Source organism: Alternaria ethzedia (genome assembly GCF_023757985.1).
Source record: "Alternaria ethzedia strain BMP 0044 chromosome Unknown scaffold_15, whole genome shotgun sequence".
NCBI classification, from domain to species: domain Eukaryota; kingdom Fungi; phylum Ascomycota; class Dothideomycetes; order Pleosporales; family Pleosporaceae; genus Alternaria; species Alternaria ethzedia.
This window is the reverse complement of record NW_026056208.1, coordinates 16090-36377: the sequence shown is the minus strand read 5'-3', so window position 1 is coordinate 36377 and position 20288 is coordinate 16090. Positions and strand designations below refer to the sequence as shown.

Here is a 20288-nt window from a genome sequence, read left to right as displayed (position 1 = left end):
GTGAAGGCGAGGCGGTGGAAGAGCGCTCGCGAGGCAGCAGTGACGCACTGTCGCACAATGCAAACGCTCACCTTCACTTTCGACCTGAAGAAACTTCTAGGGCGACAAGTCTCTCGTCGCTCATCCACTCGCTCTTTATCTCTTCTCACGATCTCGCGTCTCCTGACCCATCCATCTCCTTGCGCTCCCCTGAGTACACAACAACGTCAACGCTACCATGGCGCACAAGATAACTCTTCACTGCCCGTCCATCGTCAAGACCAAGAGCGACTTCGTTCTTGGACCTTTCGACAAACATGACAAGGTCCTCCAGCAAGTACGCGCGGTCTTCAAGATCGACTACGCCGCCGTCTACGACATCCGCACTCAACCGATCGACGACATCTGCGCCTGCGAACCGGGTCAGATTGTACAGGTCGCCGCGTCAAAGGGCGAGATCATGAAGTACTACAAACCCAAGAACTGCATCTTCTATAACGGTGAAGAGGAAGTCAGCAACGAGTGGGTCGACGGTTACGGCTTGCCTTGGAAGGTAAGTGATGTCTATTGAAGCGCAATCATCAAACTCTGACCAAATAAATAGGATCTCAACGACTATCAGAGGTGCTCGCACGTCATGAGCCTCGGCAAAGGCCCAGGAGGTTTTGTCTTGGACAACACCATCCGAATCACCCGCCCGTACGCCGACGTTCAAAAGGACCTGAAGGAAGTCGCCGGTGCCGCTCCGGACGGTATGGAAAGCAAGCGCAACCTTGGCCTGGCGATCTTCTTGAATTGGGCTTGGAAATGGGAGATGGTTAGTAATATCCTTGTCCGAACTGATCTGAGACTCATACTGACGTATCTATAGCTCCTACCCGCTTCGATGAAGCCCGCCAAGGATAACGACATGTCCTCCAAGGTTCTCGGCCTCCTAGTCGTCCTTTCCTCTTTCACTCACGGCTCCGCGAGCCTAGTACGCCGCTACCTTGTCGACGCCGTTAACGCCCGCGTCTCTGGTGCGGAAGACGACGAGACGAAAGACCCTCTCCTCCGCGCTCAAGACGTCGTGCACGTGATCAGCACACTGTACGAGAAGGCGGGCAGCCTAGCTGCGAAGATCGCGCTAGCCAAGGAGAAGGCGATGAAGGACAAGATGAAAGAGAAAGCGCGGAAGACGGCCTGGAAGGCGAAGCAGAAGACGGGAGGAAAGGGCAAGGAGCCATCTGATGTCGATGATCTGGCTGACCAGCTGGGTGGCCCTCAGAACTACATCGATCTTACATAGAAGGATCAGCGAGGTGGCAGACCAGCAGGACGCCTACATACCTGATAGACAGCGAGAAATGGAGTATACCAAAGCCCATGTAGACATCTCCATGATCAACAGCAGCCAGGATTACGTCTACTAAACTCTATGTAGACATTATAGTGAAGCATGCTAATAACGATTGAAGTTTCTTAATTCAATGTAGTCACATCAGCGTCTCGAATTTTCAGGACTCGCGAGTCGTCTAATACCGCAACCACTGAAAATCATCATGCGCAAGTACTAAGTTGTGTCCTTCTCCCCATATCACCCCTTCCGTCGCAAACCGCAAAGAACCAATCTGTATCAGCGGGAAGAGCCGGTCACAGTTGTTTGCGTCAAATGCCTTGAAGTTATTCGACGTAATCTGGAGAGTGTTGCGCATAGTGTTGTGCAACTTGCGAGCTTCGGCTTGGTCGACACGAAGCCGCCGCGACAGGGTGATTGGATTGTGGCCGTTTCCCCCGAGCGCTACCACCTTCGTTGGCGTACGCAGGTTCAATATCATACGTTCGGTGTATAACACACTGAAGTGAGGGTTGCCTTGGAATAATAGATTCGCAAGTGTCTTCAGGAAGATAGCAATGTAATCGAAGAGCTGTTTGGCAAAACAAGTCGGCGAGTGCTCCAACAAATGAGCCAGCTCATGCTCATGAGGAACAAAAGATTCGCGCGGCCCGTCTCGGAGGGGCTCTCTTGTGCGCAAGTCGACGTTGATAAGGAGTTGATTGATGGTAGGCGAAAGCGCCGCAAACTGAACCCAGCTCAACGAGAAGTACGGCCGGCCATGTGAGAAGGTAATGTCGAATTCGTAATTTAGGCGTTTCGCAGCGACCAGGTGTTGGATTGCTTGTTTAAACTCTCCGTGTGTCTGGCGACACACGCGGAGCAGCCCGCGATAACACCGAAGCGGTAAATCGTTCCTCACGTAATGCTCTGACACCACCATAACCCCGCGAAAAGAACGCCCCAGCTCTTCGTTAAGCAACACCTCGTAAACATGGTTTCGGAGTTCAAGTGGAAGATCCAAAAAGCCGGGCATGGTGTTGGTGACCAAAAGTGCGAACGCGCCTGTCGAAGATCAGGGTCCAGCGGCAGGCACACGGATGTTCGGAAGCGAGACCGAAGGATCGTTGAGTATGGTTCAGGCCTGCACTCGCTGCTTGCGGGACCAGAGAATGGGGATGCGGGGGTGACGACTGGAAGCTGACGTGATCAAAGGAAGTTTGCGGAGAAGATTGAAGTGAGGTTCAGCCTTTTCGACGAGGTTCAGTGTTGTGAAACTGATCGGTCCGTGCTACCCACGTGATTGGATCTGGGCTCTGGGATTTGCGAGCGGGCAATGGCGGCGCGGCGACTGCATCGTCATCGCTAAAGTGGTGTCTTATCCAAGATGGCATTTCCAGCAGGCCTGACTGCTATGCACACACGGACAGCGCATCGCATAGATGGACGACTACGAACTGGATCGCGTCGCGTCGGATAATCCTGCTCTGACTGCGCCCGCGGCCCAGCGGGCTCCCATACGACGGCTGAAGTCTCAGGGCCCGACATCGACGTCAGCTGCTCAATCTACCGGTTCCAATACTACGGTCGCATCTGGGGAGTTGACGAAATACGATGTATGTTTTCAACACACGAGGCCTGGAAATGTACTCTAAACAAGCATAGGTGGGTTGGCGCAGGATTGTGAGGAACTTTTCGCCGTCATGGTTCTCCGTGACCATGGGCACGGGCGTAGTTTCTCTACTTCTCGTCGCTATACCGTTCAAAGCAGACTGGTTGTACTGGCTTGCGGTGGTCTTCTTTGGACTCAACACTATTCTGTTCGCCTGCGCCTTTTCCGTCTCTGTCTTTCGATATGTGGTATACCCTGAGATATGGACCGTTATGATCGCGGACAGTGTCAACTCGCTCTTCCTTGGAACCATTCCGATGGGATTCGCTACCCTCATCTCAGCTTGGTGCTCAATATGCATTCCATATTGGGGGCCCTGGGCCGTTACCTTTGCTTGGGTCTGCTGGATGATCGATTCTGTAGTCGCTGTCTCAGTCACGATATCGCTCACGATCCTACTGATCTCTGCCTCTGACCGTCAGGCTTTGGATCGCATCACAGCAGCTCAGCTGTTACCTATCGCTGCATCCATAGTCGCTGCAGGGACCGGTGCCAGAGTCGCAGAGCATTTGACCAACCCGCAACATGCTCTTGGTACGATCATTGCTTCGTACACTATGTGGGGTATGTCGACACCACTAGCGATGACCGTTCTAGTCATGTACTATACACGCCTGGCTTTGCACAAGCTACCACCACGAGAGATTGTTGTGTCATCCTTCTTGCCACTAGGTCCCTTAGGCATGGGCGGCTATTCCATAACTTATCTTGGTTCGGTCAGCAGGCGGGTCTTTCCAGAGACGGATTTCTTCTCAGATATTCCCGTGGCAGGCGACATCTTCTTCGTATTTGGGGTCTTTCTGGCACTCATCATGTGGGCGTTTGGGCTGACTTGGCTCTGTTTCGCACTGGCATCCATCTACAAGTCTCGGCCGTTTCCGTTCAACATGGGCTGGTGGGGTTTCACGTTTCCCCTTGGGGTCATGGCGCTTAGTACGATGGAGCTTGGTAACATCTTCCCAAGTCTGTTTTTCAGAGTTTTAGGGACGATCTTCGCCGTAGCCGTCATTCTGCTGTGGTGCGTAGTAGCAGTTGGCACAGCACGCGGTGCATGGAGCGGTCGTCTGTTCAATGCGCCGTGCCTCAAGAACTTACCGAAGAGAGATTCTACGGGGAAAGATGAAGCAGAGAAAGAGAAAGGGCTAGTGCGGACATGAGCCGGAGTCACTATCATCGACACAAGGGGTGCAAATGCGAAAGTCCATTGTCATCTCATAAATTGCGTTGCGTCTGATCGTAAGAGTATGTATGCTACAAGACCCATCGTCGCAAAGCATCAAGCCCCTCGCTGACCGTTAAAGGACATTCAGCATACCCCGGTCCACTGCCTCAAAGAGTAATTCTAGTTGCCAGCGCCTGCAGCATCGCATTGTTCTACCACATGATTAGTATCGTTCTAAAAGACTATCAATCATCGAACTCACGCTTCTGAGCCTGGCAATCCTGAGTGGAGAAGTCTCCCTGTCCGCCGTTGGCCAAGTTCGCGCAGCCGTTGAACTGCTGGTCGCAAGAGCGCTGGAGAGCACCCGAGAGGTTGACAAAAGTGTCACCCTTGACACTGAAGGGACGGTTCGCGATGCCGGAATCGAGGATAGGTGTAGCTGCGACACCACCGAGAGCGCCGGTGAAGGTCTGCGCGTTGTTCTGGCGAACATAGATGGCGCGTGCGTTGCTGAGAGCAGCGACGCTAAGAACGATGAGGGTGCTGGTGAACTTCATGTTGACAAATTGAAGTATTTGGAATGAAAGTGCGTTACAGTAATGGGTATCTTAATGTTGTATCGAATGAATGGGGCGACCGAGCGCTGAAGAAGTGAAGTGAAGGGAATGAAATGAAGTGAACGTGAGATGAATGAGTGTTGGCTTGATGATGGACTCTTCCCAGAGGCATCCTTTCCTACATATATATTCCTACATTTACCCCCACGGCGCCTACATCCAAATCTCCAGCGCTTCTGTCAAAATTACTAGGCGGAGTTGCAATGCCAGTGCCCGCCGGTGTTGGTGTTCCAAAGTGCTGCCTCAGGCACCTGAAACCCCGCAGGTCTTGGAGTCGACACACCAAATGCCTCATTACCTTCCAATCGGCTACGCGACTAAACAATTACACCATACAAGCTACTATTAAGAGTGAAAATGTTTATAGCGCAGGTTTGACAGGTGGTGACAGCTGCTTGCAGCCATGATCCTGGATTTCGCGAGCCGCGTGGGTATGGCGTCGTTTGTCTCGGTGTGTGCTTCATGTGGTGATTATAGCCGCGGCGCGACAATATGTGATACGTTATAGCGTTCGAGAATATCGTTGGATGAATCGAGGATTCTGTGGTGAGTTGCATCGACGCACATCAGGTGGCATGTAGTGTGTCGCGAGATCTGACGCGCGACCTTCCGAGGCATGATCAGGTATGACTGCGATTGATGATATGTGATGTACATTATTGCTCTTCTATATCTTTCAGATAGTTCCGGCAACGCCGCTTCGCTACGACTTTGTGGTCTCAGATGTATAATCGTTTCCTGTCCAGCTTTCCTACGTTCCTGTCGGCTCTTGCAAATGCTATCGCGCCCACGGCCTCATTCGGGCAGACATCTCCTATGCGCACAGGGTAGTCGCGCATCAACGCTGTTCTCGCCAGTCCAGTCAAAGTAGTTCCTCCCGTAGGTGTTGGAACATAAGGATTCAAAAGCGTCAGCGAGGATGCATAGCCGATGATATCCGGTGCGATCGTGATGTACTTGAGTACGAGTCCGGTGTATGCGGCGGCAAGCAGTATGAATGAGCAAACCAATAATGCTGCGAACCATCTCCAATCTGTCTTGTACATCGGCATGGTATCCTGTGATATGTTGGCTTCAGTCGCGACAAATGTAATGTTGGCATCCGCGCGTTGCGCCTGGGTAAAGTTCATGGCGCCGGTTTCCATTACGGATGCTGGTAGATTTCCGCCGATCGCTCTGCTGGCGTATGTGGACTGCCAGAATGTGTTGTACATAATAGTCAGACGGTCGCCGAAGACTTGCGGCGACAGCTTGTACAGTTCGACATTTCCAAAGAACACGCCGGTGAAATCGAGTGGGTCCTGCAGCCATTTCTCCATAGTCGTCGCGCCTCGAGCTTCTGCAGAAGGCATATTGAAGTTGTCCGCGCTCGTCATGGCGAGGAGTGCAGTAGCCATGAACTGCCTCCTTAGGGCGATATCATAGCCTATTGGGTAGTCCTCGTCGTACAAGTACATCTTCCTCATCTTGTAAGCGGCACACTCCGTCCCATTGCAGCGCACTCCGACTTCATATTTCTCAAACGAAAGTCCGCAATTCGCCACTGAGTACTTGCCTGTATCCGAATCGACGAGAGATTCACTCCGGATTGGGCAGGGGTAACTGGCACAAACTGGGGGCGCACAGGACGTCCCATTCTTTTTGCAAGGCGGCGGCGCTGTATCGTTAACTACTTGGAGTTGCCACGTATATTTTGACACAAAATCTATAGGTTCTCCTCGTGATGCATTGTTGCTTGAACAGGTCACGTCGAATTGGCGAGCTTCAATGTTGAAGGAGCTGATGCCGACAGAGGGAGGTCCGGCTATTGGGATACCGATCAGGGAAGCGTATGTGACGTTGTCGGCTGTACCATTAGGCACAAACTTCCACTCGTCAGACGTACTGTTCTCGATGGTGCGGTAGAGCGGGAGTTTGACATTTCCCCATAGGTCCATGGGTGTAGTACGGTATCTGGTGCTGCTGAGTATAGATGTGAGGAAGATTGGAGTGAAGGAGCTACGGCCTGAACCTATGAACAGTGTAAGTATAGAGCCGGCTTACGTCTGAAATGCGCTTGGCACATGTAAACTTACTAAGGGTATTAGCTGTCTCCATTAATGAATCCATAAACGTCGTCGGATGGAGGTAGCGCACTGGTTTGGTAAACTGGACGTTTCCAATCTCTTGGTCGATGAGACGAAGTGCAGACTGTCCACCGACTGGCGAAAGGAGCCAAATCAAGACGGATGCAAGTCCAAGCATAGACCAAGACCTCAGACAAAACTGACGCTCGAGTGCGGAGAAGACGGATTGGCAGCCAATTAGTTGTTCAAGACGGCCAAGAGTTGTGCCTCGTTGAGCAAGGAAGAGACCAACATGTCGAAAAAACCGTCCCATCAAGGCCGCGAAGATTAAAGGGAAGATTGTCGGCGAAAGGAGAAGTGTTTGTTCCAGTTTGTTACCGTAGTCCGATACTTCTTTCCCGTTTAATCTGGCAGCGATAAGGGCGAGAGCTGTAGCATGTTAGCATATAGTCGATTGGATCAACTTGAAGCCAAGACAGGCGAAAGCAGTCATTTTGAGATTCATCGTGCTCACCCAAAAACATGATAGGCGATGAAGCCAGAACCACATCGAAAACCAGGATCAGCGCTTTCAATGGCGTGATCCGCCCAACTTTCCGTAAATCCGAAGGCCATTTCTGCGATACACCCTTGGTATTCTCGACACTGTATTCCGTATCGCTATCCTGGGGAACATGCGGGGCGTTGTTGTACGCCCCAGGATCGTAGCTGGTGTTCAGGCCGCCATCATACTCCACCGACACATGTGGACCTTTCGCCCGGGGTCCAACAGGCTCATAAGCCATGGCGTTTGGGGCTATCGGAAAGTATCGTCGCCCAAGCTGAAAACCCGTAAAGCAAAATGAAATAGAGAAAGGGAAGTTTGGACAAGTAAATCGGTAGGAAGGATTCTAAGGACAGAGCATGAAATATGCTGCCTGCCACTTGCATTTTCGGCCCCAATCACACACATGCGGCATGGTACCTTGCAGCGGGCACCGCCCCATCTCGAAACGGGGTTAACTTCGATAGAACAGTCGCGATAAGCGGCTGAGGCTCTCGGTGAGGCTCTCGAGCTGTAGGATCGCAAATAAGTTGGCGCCGCATGGGGGCCATCATGTGTTGCGCGCGAAGCCGACGACGCTGTGTGGTGGATCGGATTGTTTTTTGCCGCTAGGATGCTAGCGTGGTCCGAAAATAGGCTAATGCAAGGGTCATGATGTCTGCACTCTGTCAAACGCGACATGGAACGCCGCCATGCATTCCCCACATCTCCAACACCATACCGCCACACGACAGCCTTGGACCCAAGTACGAGCAGACCGGATACCACGACACCGGAATCTTCTTATTTTCGAGTTGATCTAGCCCGTGCGATGTTGCCAACCTTGCGCGTTGGATAACCCGCGCAATGAGGATCACGGCATTTCTCTGGGCAACCGGGACCCATATCCCAAGGCGCATGAGCAGAAGTACCGTCAGGGAAACTCTGGGGCTATCTGAGAAACAATGGCCAATCTTCCTGGTACAACTCTCGCTCAATCAGTTGTCGCGACGCGCTCATAGTGCTAACTTTCTCTCAGCGTGTCTCCCTCGCAGTTTGCAAAGACTTCACACGTTCCACATTGACCGAGCTCACTGCAAAAGAGAAGGAGTATCTGATTCAAACGATCAGGGAGTCTGTAGTGAAGGAAGGGCTTCCACCTGTAGACGATGAAGGGATCGAGTGGCGTGTGTCAAAGGTTCTACCAGAGCTGCGCCACTATCAGCGCTGTATGCATACTCGGCGCACATGACGCTCATCGATGCTAACCGATAACAGTCGCAGATCAGTACGAAGCCTGGGAGAAGGTAGCTCAGAGATCGTTCCCTTATGTAAGTATAATGTCATGCATTCGCTCGGTTACACGGAGCGTTGTCACATGTTCTAACCCACTTTCCAGAAAGTACTTCGCGAGGCGGTTAACGCAAACATGGAAAAGATCCCCAGAAAAGGACTCCGCTACTGGATGGATATCCCCGAGGATGTTCGAATGGAACTCGCAGAAGACGTTAATAGGCGACTTGATGAAAGCGGCCTGCCTACGATGGACGAAGAGGCCGTGTTGTATCGGCTCAGGAAACACGTGAACCATTGGATAAGGGACCACCATGTGTCGCAATGACGCGCCTCACTTCAATGTAAGCAAACTGCATCAAGTTCCCTTAAATCTGGTGGCGTCAAGAGCATCACGATAGCGACGTCTCATGGGATAGCTTTGGGGCAGAAGTAAATTCGATGCCTGGGGTGTTCTTAGCTAATAGTGTGTGCTTAGGTAGAACGGAGCCGCCAAGACAGAATGATGACTAGCTTCAAGCGATCGCTCTATCAGTCGAGAGCAAATTCACACACTGTCCTCGCTCGGAGCATTCGTTCCGAACGACCAACCCAACTTCAATCGTTCGCCCACTCGTACTGCAAGCCATTGGCGCCACATTCTAGGCAACCAGCGCATGGATGGTAGAGTTGTAGACTGCTACTTCCTCCAAACAATGAGCTTGCCTGTTCCCTTACCCACAGCATCCAGCCATCCCTTGAACTGCCCCACGTCAACCCGGAAGCCCTCAACAAGCGGTATACTCCCAGCGTGCTCCATCTTGGCGACCGTTCTCTTCAACGTGAGCGCACCCTCTTGAGGCCCAATGCTCGATGCATCCACCTGAGGCAGCTCCGAAGTGCTCGAGGCTGAGTGGATCTCGCGGTGGAGATGCTTCTGACCACGGCTTCCGCTCACGAGATTCTGCAGGGAAGCAAAGCTCTTCAGTGGCTCCTTAGAAGATGTCGGGGTCATGGGCTGGTCGCCAGGAGCGGGAGCATCCTTCTCGGGAAAGACGGTGTGCAGGCAACTCGACACGTTGGTGACGGCGGAGATGTGCCACGCGAGCATGATGTGTGGCGGCGCGATGTCCTCAGGCGAGGTGGGGTGGCCCTTGATCAGGACATACGCCCATCGTCCCTCTCCGTGGATAGCAAGATGCATCTGGTCCTGGGATCGAGTCGCCTCTCCTCCCGGCCCACGGTACCCGCGTCCAAGCTTCAGCTTCTTCTTCATTTCCTCGAGCTTCGTATGCTTTTGCTCTTGCTCCTCGAAAGCAGCGCGTTCCTCCTTGCCACGGAATACGTCGACTTCTGCGTAGGCAATCTCAGCCACGTCGCCTGGACCCAAGAACCGGATCTCCTTGTGTGGGACGACGCTGGTGTCGTAAAAGCCGACGGAGATGAGGTGGTTATAGATCGGAGCGGTGACGGGGAAGGGAAATGAGGCATGGGCACGGAATGCCTTGGGGTTTGGGAGGCGCCGGTAGAATGACTGTACTGTGAAGGACCAGTTCAGGAGGATGGTGAGGAGCGCGGGAGTATAGCCGGGGAAATCGATATCCCATGAAGATGACTCAGGAAGGGTTGGTAGGCCGGTTGTACCGTCTACACGGGAACCTTTGGGCGCCGGACCGGAGACCTCATCGCCGCCTGGAGGGGCCATACGCCTCTTAGCTGACGAAGACTCTCCTCCTGATGGGCCGTGGATGGCGAGAGTAGCTTGAATGGGTGCCATAGGCTGCTTATCCTGGGCTGCTGGAGTAGACATAGGCTCTTTACCCTTACCTTTGCCCTTTCCTTCGTCCCAAGTCTCTGCCTCAACTTGAGGAGAAGGGAACAGCGGCTTATCCGGTAGAGGCTTTTGCATACCTGCCGCCTGACTCAGCATATTCAACCCAAGGTTCTGCATCTTCTTATCGAGTCCATACTCCTCCAATCCAGCCTCGAACTCTTCCTTTAGACCCTCCGGCATGTCAGGCGGCATAACGAACGGCTCTGGCGGTGCTATACCCAAGACGCGGTGCAGCCTCTTCGCTGCATCAGTGGCTCGAGCGATACCTAATGCGCGAGTTGTCTTGCTCTTTCGTGATTGGGAGGGACCGGGCTCGGGCTTGTTGTGCACATCAGGCTCTGGAGACGTTCAATCATCGAAGCCAGATCGAGGGGAAGCTGGGTTCACAACTGGTGTCTGAGGACCTGTTTCATTGCCCACTTTCTCTTTGTCAGTCGTGCTCAGTTGAGGTGTAAATTTGCGCAATGCGAAGTTCAGGGATGAAGTAGTATTGGGCGTGTCGAGCTTGGGGAGGTCGATAGGGGACTTTAGGTTAGTGGGTGTGGGCGGCTGTGAGCTTTCTGCCTTACCCTCATCGCTGGCTTTGGGGCCCTCTTCGGTGGCATCTTTGCCGTTGCCTTTGTTCTTGTTTTTGCGGCGGTTCTTGCTGCGGTTTTTGTGACCGCCGGCCATGGTGGAGGTGAAGAGGACGGGGATCAAGCGGCTTGCTAGCTAGAGTCGTACAGATGACCCCTTGGGGCTGTTTTTGGATAGCAAGTTCTCGCTCTCAAGATGGCGAGTTGTTTGGTGAGGGTAAAGGTGTAAAGGAAGGAGCAGTCGGCGAGATGGGCAGGGACGTAGGCAACGACGACGGCAACGAATCCGCGGTGACCGCAACTCCAAGGTGACTGCAAATCCAAGGTGACTGCAAATCCAAGGTGACCGCAAATCCATAGTGACTGTAAATCCATGGTGACCGACGAAAAGGAGTAACACAACAAAGAAAGCAAAGCAAAACTCGACGTGAAGTAGGAGTTAACCTCGATTACCATTACGACATCCTCAAGAGATGTCTAATTATACTATCGCACGTGGTATCATGTCGCCTTATCCAAGGCTCCGCTCTTGCGTCACAATAGTGCGTAATCTACTCAGTGGTAGAGAACACGTACTGGGCCTCGAGCGTGTAAGCTCCACTGGAGGGACCGAAGATCTGCTCCTTCTCGCGCCTCCATTCAGGGTGGTTGATGGCGTCAATCCAGTCCTGAACCTCCATGACGACGCAGCCGTACTTAGGGACGTAGCCGCTGCTTCCCTCAGCACCTTGGGTAGACTTGATAGGCAGAGTACCTAGCACTTTTGTTAGCGGTTTTACGAAAGTTTTGCATGTATCACACACCATCTTGACCGGGGCAGCTGTACATCTGGTACGCGGCTTGGTCGGAGTAGACATCGAGCTTGATGCCGGACCACTCGCTCCACAGAGAAGCGACAGGTCCAGAGTTGCGCCAGTCGAGAGCCTCGGCTTCGTCGCGGTTGACGAGGTAGCAGTTGTCGTAACCGGTGCAGTTAGTTCCGCAGTTGCCGAGAAGCTCGGGCGCAGTCTGGTTGGCACCAATCTGCTTGGGCGCCGACCAAAAGTCGTTGACAGAGTATTGCTCGTTGGGAAGAATAGTACCGGTGGGGATAAGAATAGCATCTACATCCATGCGCTGGCCAGAGTATGGGATGTGGAAAGTGTGGTTGAAGATGGTCTCATCTTCGGGGTTACCGAATCCGTCCAAGTTCCAGTAGGTCTAGTTTGCTTAGCATTGCAATATGCATCAAAAAGCAATTTACTTACGTGAGAAGTCAGCATGATAGGAGTTTTCTTGGTGGTAGCAAGTGCCACGATCTTGATGTTCCATGTGTTTGGGGTCATGGTGTAGGTAACGTAGCTTACGACCTCACCGGGGAAGCCCTCCTTGCCGTCGGGATCGACGATCGAAAAGGTGATGGAATCCTCGGTATGCGCCACAACAGTGAAGTTGCGGTAGTCCCATCCATCCGGTCCACCGTGCAGGGTGTTGTTGTTGTTGTTCTCGTTGGGCTCGATGAAGAACTGCTCGCCATCGATGGAAAAGGTAGAGTTCCGAATGCGATTGGCGTAACGACCGGGCACACCACCCAAATGGGGGTGAGCCTCGCCCTCGTAAGCAGTCGCGTTGTCGAAGCCGAGAACGATGTCGCGCTCAACGCCGTCCTTGCCCATGACGAACAAGTTGGAGACGGACGCGCCATATGGGATGAAGTGACCGCGAATGCCCTCCGACGAGATCTCGTACTTGCCGTCCTTGTCAGGTCCGGACGAGCTCGAGTTGGTCGGCGGGGTGCTGTACTGCGCGAAGGCAGTCGCAGCAAAGAGGGGGAGTGCACTTGAGAACCGCATCGTGACTTGCCAAGCTCGATCGAGTTGAGAAGTGGAGGTGATGTGATGTGGTGTGGAGAAGCGTACGGGGTTGAAGGGCGGAGGGTTATTATATACTGCTATAGACGAACAGGCTACCGGCGTAATTACCGTTCCACGATCCTGTGACTAGGATCCATCCCGCATATTCTCACTTCTCCAGCCTCCGGGTTTATGGTGCTAATGGGCTCGTACTGGGGAAAGTGCGGGTCGCCGCTCGAGGGTAGCGAACGTGCGCTTCTTCCCCGCAGGAAGGCCATGTCAATTTCCCCAGGAACGCGGCTATGACGAAATCGGCCCGCGCAAGCTCACAGGAGCTGCACACTAGTCACAATTGTGCCATGGAGCGCGACGATCAGCTGTTGCACAAGCTTGTCGGTCTCAATTGCAGGTGTCCTTCGTTGGTGTTGCACCGTGAGGCATCCAGCTCCATCGCAAGCTCGAAGCCTCGGTCGTCATAGCTCTCAGAAGCGCGACTACACAATCTCACTTGACCAGGATCAGTTGAGTTAAAGGCACCGGCAAAAGTCGCCATTCGCGGAAAATAGCGGAAGAAACTAAACGCGCCGCCTTCACAGGCAGAACAACGTGGAGATGGCTTGTTGTTTACGCGGAGAGCGGCTGGGGTGAAGTATCCCTGCCGATGAGCTTACCCGTTGAGGCGGAAGCTTGAACCACGCCACATGTCGTGTATGCAAGGTCGGGATGGTATACTGCATGCAGCAATGACACCGCCATTTGCATCCTTCTACGAAGCAGCTCGTCATTCATCATCACGTCCTCATCATGCAGATACAACATGATGTTGGAAGACATTAGATTAGATCGCGCCATGTTCTGTTGTTCTACGAACAACCGTTACATACAAGCGTCGGGTATTCTCGTTGATTATAGTCGTACACTCCTTCTGTAGCTCCAACCACTACAGCACTCGATGGATTCTGCTTCATTTTTGCTGACGCTTGCAGTCATTTTCCATACGACCTGCTCCGTTTTCGTCCCAGTAGAGCGCGCAAACTGGCTAGCTGGCCAAGCCTAGCGGTATTCTGCATCTGCACCAGGTGAGAACGGCGATCCGAGAGCTGCATACTGTCGCCTTGATCCGTCGAACTCCAACTCGTTGCCGTCATTCCAGTGTGAATCGGCGAAGGAACGTGAGGGAGGAGGGTACTGGTACGATCCATCAAGAACCGGCAAAGCCATGTGTACTGGCACGTGAACACCTCGAAGGCCAAGTCCCTGTGTAGTGTATGGGTACTGGCGACCGTATGCAAGAGACTCCTCACGACGATCATCTGAAGCGTTCTGCCAGTTGGTGATGTACTGCCTGTTCTGTTCAGCAGCAGCTGCCTGAGCATCAAGATGAGAGACCACTGAGTCGATGCGTCCTTGAGGTCGTGGCGCGTCGATCTCGGATGCGACGTTGACAGCAGTGAGAAGGTCGTCGAAACTTGATCGAGTTGGCAGCCGATGAGAATGATAAGAGCTCATGTCTTCGATAGGCTGCTCACTCTCTCGGCGGGGCCGCGAAGCGTCGGCAAAAGAGTGGTTGCGGTCTCCAGAGGTAGGTACCATCGAAGGCACCAATGGTGCTTCTTGGGTCAACGTCATCGGTTTCAGAACGGCCGATGAAGGCTTTCGTTGCGCTACGCCCTCCCTGCAGCTCGGGTGCTCGTTCCAGCTCACGTCTGGCTTGTTGTTCTTCGCCCAACAGCCGCTAGTTGTCTCCAGATCATCAAGCTTCTTACCCCAGTGGTGTTTCTTGACCTTTGACCTGCCGGAAAATCCCTTGCCGCACAGACTGTGAATGTAGGGCCCTCCTGTTCCTTGCGACAGGGTGTTTGCCTCTTTGATCTTCTTTTCCGGCTGTGTTGAGACTGAGAGTCGATCAGCGATCTCGGCATCTTCTTCTCTTGGTTCCTCCTTCGCCTTAGCCTGAATTGTTGAGCTTTGACGACGACGGCGTTTCTTCAATGGAGGGGGCATCTCGTCGATGGGCTGGCCGATGGGTACAGCGACGGGTACTCCAAGCACAGATGGACTGGCGGTGGCAGTCTTTCCCTTCCTTGGCGAGAGAGCTGGAGACAGTTGGGTTTGGTAAAAAACTGCTGGCGAATTGAAGTGATTGCCTGTAGGAGACTGCGCATGATCAAGCATCGGACCGTTGGTGACGGAAGACCAAGGCTGGCTATAGTAGGTATGATCATCCTCGTACCATAGTGGAGAGATTCGGGGTAAGCGCATCTGAGGCTGATGAGCCGGCTGCAGGAATTGAGGGCTAGGGCTAGGTTGTTGGAGTGGCTGGCGGAACCCAAAGTCGAAGTCGCCCACGCCTGGAGGTAGACGCACGACGTCAGTATATGTCTCACATGCATTCCGTATAGTCAAAACTTACCCCAGTCGGCCTCTCTGTGAAACAGGATGTTCAGAAGATCTTGCTTGAGGTCTGCGTGGTCTCCGAGCGTGTTCCTGATCGCAACGAGCGTGTCTTTCTTCGACATCTCTCCAGCTCGGAATGTACCAAGGATGTTCAAGATGCTGATGACCTCAGTCGAATGTTCACCGAATCGGAGCTTCGATAGTCAGTATCTGATGCTACGGGAATGTATACGATGATGATGACCCTCGATGGAGAGTGCAAAAGCAACGACGCACGTCAATGAAGAAAAAAACCGAACGGGTCTGCAGCCTACATCAACATGAAAACCTACAAGATAGGTGACCTGGCGTCGATGTAGGCTCTAGGCCTGTTCAGTTTTTTTCTGGTATGAGGTGAACGCACCTTGATGTTGTCCAGGAATATGTAAACGACCTGCCCGATAGTCGGTTGATGACCACGACTCACGTGCTCGTGTCTGCCGTTGATCGTTCCGGAGTGGATCATTTCGGTTGGGTGTCGCGATTGCTGCGCATTATTGAACATGCTGTCGCTGTCGAGAGCTTCCATGACGTTCGTCCAGGCGGCAGCACGGTCACTATCTCTTGGCCACAACCTTCAGTCCAATCTCAATACCGGCGTTGATGCGAGATATTTGCAGAATTGATGGGTGCTGGAGCCTCGTGGTACAGACGCTCGGTCCTCAAATAGCCGAGTCTGGTCTGTTAGCAGCGATTGCACCTTCCGGTGAAGTGAAGATGAAACACGTGAGCGCGTGTCGTCCACCGCTTTTCGGTCTCGCGGGCGCGGAAACGCAAAATCGCTCGTTTGTATAGTGAGTGGACGTGCGCGGTTAGGAGTCTTCGTGGGCTGTTTGCACACACTGTGCCACAAGCAGGGTCTCCTAGGCCCCATTGGGACGACTGTTGCATCTGAGGGAAGTCGCGATGACTGCGGAAGAATATTGCACTCCTACTCAACGATTCAATCCAAGGCAGCTGATAAAAAGCGACAGGCATATGCTCAGACTAAAAAGCGCGGAGTGGGTGAAGTTTTCATACGTACGTTTGAGACACTCGGTATGAGGTCGCATCCTAGAAATTCCCCTCCAGTGTCACCAACTCATTCAGCACCACTGAAGAGCCCTCATACATTACGTTCGCGTATCTTTCGATGCAATCAACCGGCCTCCGAAAACCGTTTGGCGAGCATTCCCGGCATCATACACCACCTCTACCACGCTCTTTCTGCAGTGCCAGCCACTGTCCATTCGGTCGAACAACACAAAGTCGGCAGGCTGACCCGGCTCTAGGGCGAGAGACGTCGAATCGCAGCCAATAGCGGTCTTTGCCCGTGTAGATACGGTTTCCTGCATGGTTAGCATGAGCAAACGGGGTGTTGAACGGCTGCTTACATATAGGAGTTCGGTGTCTTTCTTTGTACCAGCCTGGTAAAGACCGACACCTAGTGATGCAATGCTCTAGTCACGGTTTCAGCGCCTTCCTGTATGAGCATGTATGCAAGATGTCTTACCAGAGGATCGCAGTTCCCGTACGGTGTGAACGCGTTACCCACGTTATTAACGGCAATGGCAGCATTGAACCCGTACTCGTTGATGAGTTCAATGACCGGCAGAGTCCCGCGCACATTCTCCGGTGTTCGCATCATGAACAGGTCGGAAGTCGGCAGACCTATGAAAGAGATCGGCAGGTCGCCCACTTCTTGTCTCAAATGCGTCCATTCGTCGTTCCGGAATCTCGTCAATCTGGTGCAATGCCCTAACGTGATCTGCCTGTCTCCCGCCTTGTCTTTCCATTTGAGCTCTTTGAACATGTCCAGGGTATCCCAGACCAGTGGCTTCTTGTCTTCTTCCAGGAAGTAGTCAAGATGGAGATCTAGATGCTTCTGATATTTGAGTGCTAACTGCGTGATCCATTTCACGTTATTCTTGGACTTTTGTTCATCATCCTCGACATATGGTGTGCTTCCGAGCACAGCCACCTTCTCCAACGAGGCAGCACTGGTCATCAGCTTCCTTACTTCCTCACCCCCGTCATGACCAGAGAATAGCGGGAGCTGGGCGAACGCGCAAATTTGCACTTCACAGCGATCCTTGAACATTTCTTTCAGCTTGAGACCTGCGTCCAAACATTTCATGTGCACCACCCCATCCACTTCTACAAACGCCCGCATAGCGGTCACACCTTGTTGGATACTCTCTTCGATGAGACGCGCGCCCCTCCTCAGGAGATCATCTTCCTCAAACCTTGACTTGGCCTCACCCGTCATCGACATGGCTTCGGTGAAGTCGCCGCTCTCGATTTGTAAGTCGCTGAATTTGGGGTCTTGTAGGAGGAAGCACTTGTCAAGGTGGATGTGGGCATGACAAAGCGATGGCGCTATGAGACGATTGCCTCCATCTAGCGTGTCTTCACTGCGCCCGTCCGAGTCCTTGACATGGCTGTCTACCGAAGCAATTCTCCCATCGTTGATCGTGATGTCCCAGAGTGTCGACGACGGTTTATCCGGTATACGCACGTTGGTAATTCTTCTGAGAGGTTTCTTTGACTTTTGGTCCTCCATGTTTTCCTTCTCTTCACTCACGCCAAAGACTAGAGTGCTGGGCGTCGACTGGTCTTGCCTGTTAGGTGCAGATGGGAGAAAAAGAAAGGAAGAAGGAGAACAGGGGACAGCGATAATGACGCTTAGATAAACTTGGAGGATACTAGATCGCTTCACTGAACGAGCGTCAACGAGTGCCAAGACGGATGCTGAAGCAGTGAATGAGACGGGGCCCCAATAGCAGCGAGAAGCACCTTTTGAAGGCTGCTATTTTACATGACACGCGGGTCTCTGATGTCGATGAGGCTGGAAGTAGATGGAAAAGCTTGTGCAGTCGAGGGCTGGGTGGGGGTGATGCCCCGCATGGCCTATAGGGGGAGCTAGAGTATCCGTGCATGCACGTAGTCGTACCTAACCTCGACGCGTCTCGAAGAAGTTACCATCCTATCCACCTTCCATCTCCACTGACGCGCTTTCATCGCGAACTTCGCTGCCGTTCATTTTCGCACACTTTGCACCATGCAACCGAACTATCAGGCACGGGGATATAATTATCCGCAACAGCACAATGCAGCTACGCCATCCCGGCGACCAGGTAAGTACCCATTGCCAACCACAGCTTCCCCAACACGCCCCATCGCACCGACCGCCTGCGCATACCTTCCGTAAAAGACGATGATTAGTAGGAACGACCTCGCTCACTTGTTTCGCAACCCAGGCCCCATTGTCCACGCTCCGCACCCGGCTGCGCAACCGCAGTACAACAACGCCAACATGCAGGCTTCGCAGCGCGCCGAAGCTGAACGCCGCGAGAAGATGCGCCGAATCGCGAAGAACCCGACCGACAAGAACATTCCCGAGGGCGTAGAAGACGTGTGCATCGGCGATGCCGTAGCCCGCTACAAGGAACTGCGCGAGGTCGAGCGCACGCTGGATGCGACCATGATGCGCAAGAAGTTGGATGTCATGGACTCAAAACACCATTCGCGCGCATCGCGCTACGGCACCATGCGCATATGGATATCAAACACCGCCGAGAACCAGCCTTGGCAGAGCACCGGCCTCGACGCGGACGCTTTCGATTTTGACGGCGAGAACAACGCGACATACCGCGTGAAGATCCAAGGCCGCCTGCTCGACGAAGACGGCGACGAAGGTCTTGAGGAGGATGAGGACGAGGAGAAGGACGCTGATGCTATGTATGTCGACCTTTTACTTGCGCCGGCGCCAGTTCGAGCGCCTGCCGGTCGGATTTTATGACGTACAGCAAAACTGACTAGCGTCTAGGGATGAAGACGGAGCCGAGAAAAAGCCAGCCGCGAAGCCCAAGCAGTTCTCACACTACTTCACGTCCATCAACATCGATTTCGACCGCGCCAAGAGCTTACAACCCGACAATTTTACGCAAATCGAATGGAAGCGACCCGAGAACCCCACTGCGAAGGAGGCCAACTTCAGCGAACTCGAGTTCGAGCGCAAGGGCGACGAGAACATCAACATCACGATCAATCTACAGCGGTACCAAAACCCCGAAGTCTTTCGACTGAGCAAACCTCTCGCCGAGCTGCTTGACACCGATGAGGAGGATCGCGCTGGTGTCCTCATGGGCATCTGGGAATACGCGAGGTCGCAACACCTACAACAAGAAGACGACGAGCGCAAGTTTGCGTGCGACGCGAGGCTGAAGGCCCTGTTCGGTGGCCAGGACCACTTCTTCTTCCCGAACCTGCCCCAACTCATCAAGCAACACCTCACGACTCTCCCACCAATCCAACTACAATACACGATCCGTGTGGATAAGGATTACATCTCGCCCGCTGCCGACTCCGGCAAGACCCCCTCCGAACCGACCGTATATGACGTCCAGGTAGCACTCGAGGACCCGATGCAGCCGCTGTTCCAAGACATCCTCCGCCGACCAGATAGCATACAGACCCTCCAAGAGATTCAGAAGATCGATGAGCAGCTTGTGCTGTTGATGGGTGCTATTGGTCAGTCGAAGGCGAAACACGCCTTCTTCACCAGCATGTCCAAGGACCCTGTGGCCTTCTTCAAGCGCTGGTTGTCCAGCCAGAAGCGCGATCTGGAAGTGCTACTCGGCGAGGCTACACGAGGTGGCGGTGAAGACGTGTCTGGCGAGGAATGGCGACGAGGAGGAGCCGATGGCGTATGGGGCAGTGAAGTCGCAAAGGAGAGCGTGGCCTTGTGGCTCGCCAGGTCCAGCATCAAGCCTCATTAGGTAGAGGCCCTGGAAACTCAGGCCTTGGAAACCGAGGCTTCGAAAAACTAGGAGCTTGATGGTTTGCTGCTTTATTGGTTTTCTTGTTAGGTCGTAGGATTTTACGCTCGCATTATGGAGAGCCGCGTGAAAAGACGGCGTTCATATTCGATACCCAACGATTAGTTCCTTCCTCAGCTTCGACCTGCAATGGTGACTTGCCCAGGTGAGACAATGCGGTTAGTTTCGGCCAAAAGCAGTTAGTG

General features: G+C 53.2%; 8 protein-coding genes across 8 annotated transcripts; 3 read left to right on the top strand and 5 right to left on the bottom strand.

Annotated features, from left to right (window-relative positions):
- Nucleotides 1–217: 217 nt before the first annotated feature.
- Nucleotides 218–1267, top strand: J4E87_006342 (uncharacterized protein; the record flags this gene model as incomplete). The annotated part of the gene is made up of 3 exons (XM_049377947.1): nucleotides 218–532; nucleotides 584–796; nucleotides 851–1267. The coding sequence occupies 3 exons, from the start codon at nucleotides 218–220 to the stop codon at nucleotides 1265–1267; spliced, it is 945 nt and encodes a 314-aa protein (XP_049232139.1).
- Nucleotides 1268–2736: 1469 nt separating this feature from the next.
- On the top strand, nucleotides 2737–4123 carry J4E87_006341 (uncharacterized protein; the record flags this gene model as incomplete). The annotated part of the gene is made up of 2 exons (XM_049377946.1): nucleotides 2737–2910; nucleotides 2960–4123. 2 exons carry the CDS (start codon nucleotides 2737–2739, stop codon nucleotides 4121–4123), a joined length of 1338 nt encoding a protein of 445 aa, XP_049232138.1.
- A 250-nt stretch (nucleotides 4124–4373) lies between these two features.
- Nucleotides 4374–4685, bottom strand: J4E87_006340 (uncharacterized protein; the record flags this gene model as incomplete). The annotated part of the gene is made up of 1 exon (XM_049377945.1): nucleotides 4374–4685. The coding sequence occupies one exon, from the start codon at nucleotides 4683–4685 to the stop codon at nucleotides 4374–4376; it is 312 nt and encodes a 103-aa protein (XP_049232137.1).
- A 779-nt stretch (nucleotides 4686–5464) lies between these two features.
- J4E87_006339 (uncharacterized protein) lies at nucleotides 5465–6211 on the bottom strand (the record flags this gene model as incomplete). The annotated part of the gene is made up of 1 exon (XM_049377944.1): nucleotides 5465–6211. The coding sequence occupies one exon, from the start codon at nucleotides 6209–6211 to the stop codon at nucleotides 5465–5467; it is 747 nt and encodes a 248-aa protein (XP_049232136.1).
- Nucleotides 6212–9306: 3095 nt separating this feature from the next.
- On the bottom strand, nucleotides 9307–11112 carry J4E87_006338 (uncharacterized protein; the record flags this gene model as incomplete). Its single annotated transcript, XM_049377943.1, has 2 exons — nucleotides 9307–10778; nucleotides 11010–11112. The coding sequence occupies 2 exons, from the start codon at nucleotides 11110–11112 to the stop codon at nucleotides 9307–9309; spliced, it is 1575 nt and encodes a 524-aa protein (XP_049232135.1).
- A 454-nt stretch (nucleotides 11113–11566) lies between these two features.
- J4E87_006337 (uncharacterized protein) lies at nucleotides 11567–12847 on the bottom strand (the record flags this gene model as incomplete). Its single annotated transcript, XM_049377942.1, has 3 exons — nucleotides 11567–11769; nucleotides 11819–12215; nucleotides 12263–12847. The coding sequence occupies 3 exons, from the start codon at nucleotides 12845–12847 to the stop codon at nucleotides 11567–11569; spliced, it is 1185 nt and encodes a 394-aa protein (XP_049232134.1).
- A 1053-nt stretch (nucleotides 12848–13900) lies between these two features.
- On the bottom strand, nucleotides 13901–17825 carry J4E87_006336 (uncharacterized protein; the record flags this gene model as incomplete). Its single annotated transcript, XM_049377941.1, has 8 exons — nucleotides 13901–15049; nucleotides 15081–15127; nucleotides 15261–15438; nucleotides 15648–15840; nucleotides 15937–15959; nucleotides 16474–16611; nucleotides 16657–16722; nucleotides 16776–17825. The coding sequence occupies 8 exons, from the start codon at nucleotides 17823–17825 to the stop codon at nucleotides 13901–13903; spliced, it is 2844 nt and encodes a 947-aa protein (XP_049232133.1).
- Nucleotides 17826–18479: 654 nt separating this feature from the next.
- J4E87_006335 (uncharacterized protein) lies at nucleotides 18480–20043 on the top strand (the record flags this gene model as incomplete). The annotated part of the gene is made up of 2 exons (XM_049377940.1): nucleotides 18480–19003; nucleotides 19092–20043. 2 exons carry the CDS (start codon nucleotides 18480–18482, stop codon nucleotides 20041–20043), a joined length of 1476 nt encoding a protein of 491 aa, XP_049232132.1.
- Nucleotides 20044–20288: the final 245 nt, after the last annotated feature.